The sequence below is a fragment of the Limulus polyphemus genome, unplaced genomic scaffold, assembly GCF_000517525.1.
Source record: "Limulus polyphemus unplaced genomic scaffold, Limulus_polyphemus-2.1.2 Scaffold14196, whole genome shotgun sequence".
In the NCBI taxonomy this organism is placed as follows: Eukaryota; Metazoa; Arthropoda; class Merostomata; order Xiphosura; family Limulidae; genus Limulus; species Limulus polyphemus.
This window is the reverse complement of record NW_013679806.1, coordinates 6,240-8,245: the sequence shown is the minus strand read 5'-3', so window position 1 is coordinate 8,245 and position 2,006 is coordinate 6,240. Positions and strand designations below refer to the sequence as shown.

General features: G+C 33.8%; 1 protein-coding gene across 1 annotated transcript in view; it reads left to right on the top strand.

Annotated features, from left to right (window-relative positions):
- Positions 1-332: 332 nt before the first annotated feature.
- The window catches only part of LOC111084160 (sorting nexin-13-like), a gene marked incomplete at both ends in the record, with an annotated part of 5,492 nt that continues 3,818 nt past the window's right edge, over positions 333-2,006 (top strand). The window contains 2 exons of the mRNA XM_022380945.1: positions 333-567; positions 1,319-1,461. Coding sequence (XP_022236653.1) covers positions 333-567; positions 1,319-1,461 — 378 coding nt within the window. The remainder of the gene's footprint in view (positions 568-1,318; positions 1,462-2,006) is intronic.

Genomic DNA, 2,006 nt, shown 5'->3' with positions numbered 1-2,006 from the left:
TTTTCTGATGTGTCACTGATTATTTACATCTACTGTTTAGCCATATTCCCTTAATGTTGCATATTTCACTACACTTTTCTGATGTGTCACTGATTATTTACATCTACTGTTTAGCCATATTCCCTTAATGTTGCATATTTCACTACACTTTTCTGATGTGTCACTGATTATTTACATCTACTGTTTAGCCATATTCCCTTAATGTTGCATATTTAAAACTGCTGTTTGACTACATGATTTAAAATAGTGTGTCCCAGTGTATGAATGTTTTAGATTTTATTATCAGCATTAGATATATGAATATTTTTGTTAATACTGTTTTTCTCCTAAAGTATTTTGTTGATTTTCCTAAATCCTCAACATTTCAGCCCACTGAAGTAGCCTCCATTTCAAGCCTTGATAATGTTAGTCTTAGCTCACTGGATACTGAAGAAGATGGGCTGGAGCTGTTAACTGGTGATGGTCAGCCAACTTTTGAACTTCCTATCACAGCATTCCACCCATTGTTGGAGAATGATGATGGTCAAGAACATTTTGAGTCCATTTCTGCAGAGATTTATAATACAGGTTTGTTATCACATGGTCAAGAACATTTTGAATCCATTTCTGCAGAGATTTATAATACAGGTTTGTTATCACATGGTCAAGAACATTTTGAGTCCATTTCTGCAGAGATTTATAATACAGGTTTGTTATCACATGGTCAAGAACATTTTGAGTCCATTTCTGCAGAGATTTATAATACAGGTTTGTTATCATAAAAAAAATACTCCTGCAAAATCCGTTAGAACGATTTTTAAACAATGTGTGGTTATCTGTAGTGTATTAACTCTAGGAAACTGGCTTAACATGCAACAAAAGTTTTCCACTTAATGTGCAACAAAAGTTTTCCACTTAACATGCAACAAAAGTTTTCCACTTAAGGTGCAACAAAAGTTTTCCACTTAAGGTGCAACGAAAGTTTTCCACTTAAGGTGCAACGAAAGTTTTCCACTTAAGGTGCAACGAAAGTTTTCCACTTAACATGCAACAAAAGTTTTCCACTTAACGTGCAACAAAAGTTTTCCACTTAACATGCAACAAAAGTTTTCCACATGATATGGAGTAATTTGTCTATTTCATGCACTTTTAATTTGTTCGCTTCTCTGAGTAAAAAATAGTGGACTTCAACAAAATATCAGTAATGGATACAGTATGGATGTTAGATTTATTGAAAACATTGAATCATGAAAAGTGGTTTATCTGTGACTCATTGATTTGCTATTTCAAGACACAAGAATAGTAAGTTGTTCCTTTAATTTTATGTTAATCTCTCAAGGTATAGTTCAAGAAGGTGGAAGAAGCTATGCAGTTTATGCCATCTCCGTGATAAGACAGTTAACGAACGGTGACGAGGAAAAGTGGTGTGTCATGCGACGGTACAGTGACTTTCATAACTTCCATACCAGCCTCATAGAAAAGGTAATTTATTTTAAAGTAACTTCAGTTATTGAAATTATTAGAAGCTGGAACCACTTCCATTGAAAAATATTAGTTTTAAGGAAATGCCAAATTCCTGGAGTGATTTCTTCTTTCAATTTGGCTGCATGCACCCATTCACTTCCCAGTTTCTTGTCACTTCATGAACAAAAGGCTTAGGATGTGATGGAAGTATCCAAACACTAGAAATTATCTGATTACTTGTTTATCTCTGAATGAGGTCCAGAATTCCAACATTAGTCGTTTATCTCTGAATGAGGTTCAGAATTCCAACATTAGTCGTTTACTAGACCATCGTGACCCGTTGGGTCAACCACTATTTAGATGTTATGAAGAATTCAAGCTAATTTCAATATTGCAGCTAAATGAAGGTTTATTTTGAGATAATTTAATTAGATATTTAAATCCATTCGTGTTACTCATAATTCAAGGAAAAATATTTGATTGTTGATCGGGAGTAAAAGTAAAGACTATTCCATTTTTTAAAAAAGTGAAGTCAGAAGTTTTGTAAAGAGCGCGAACGGTAG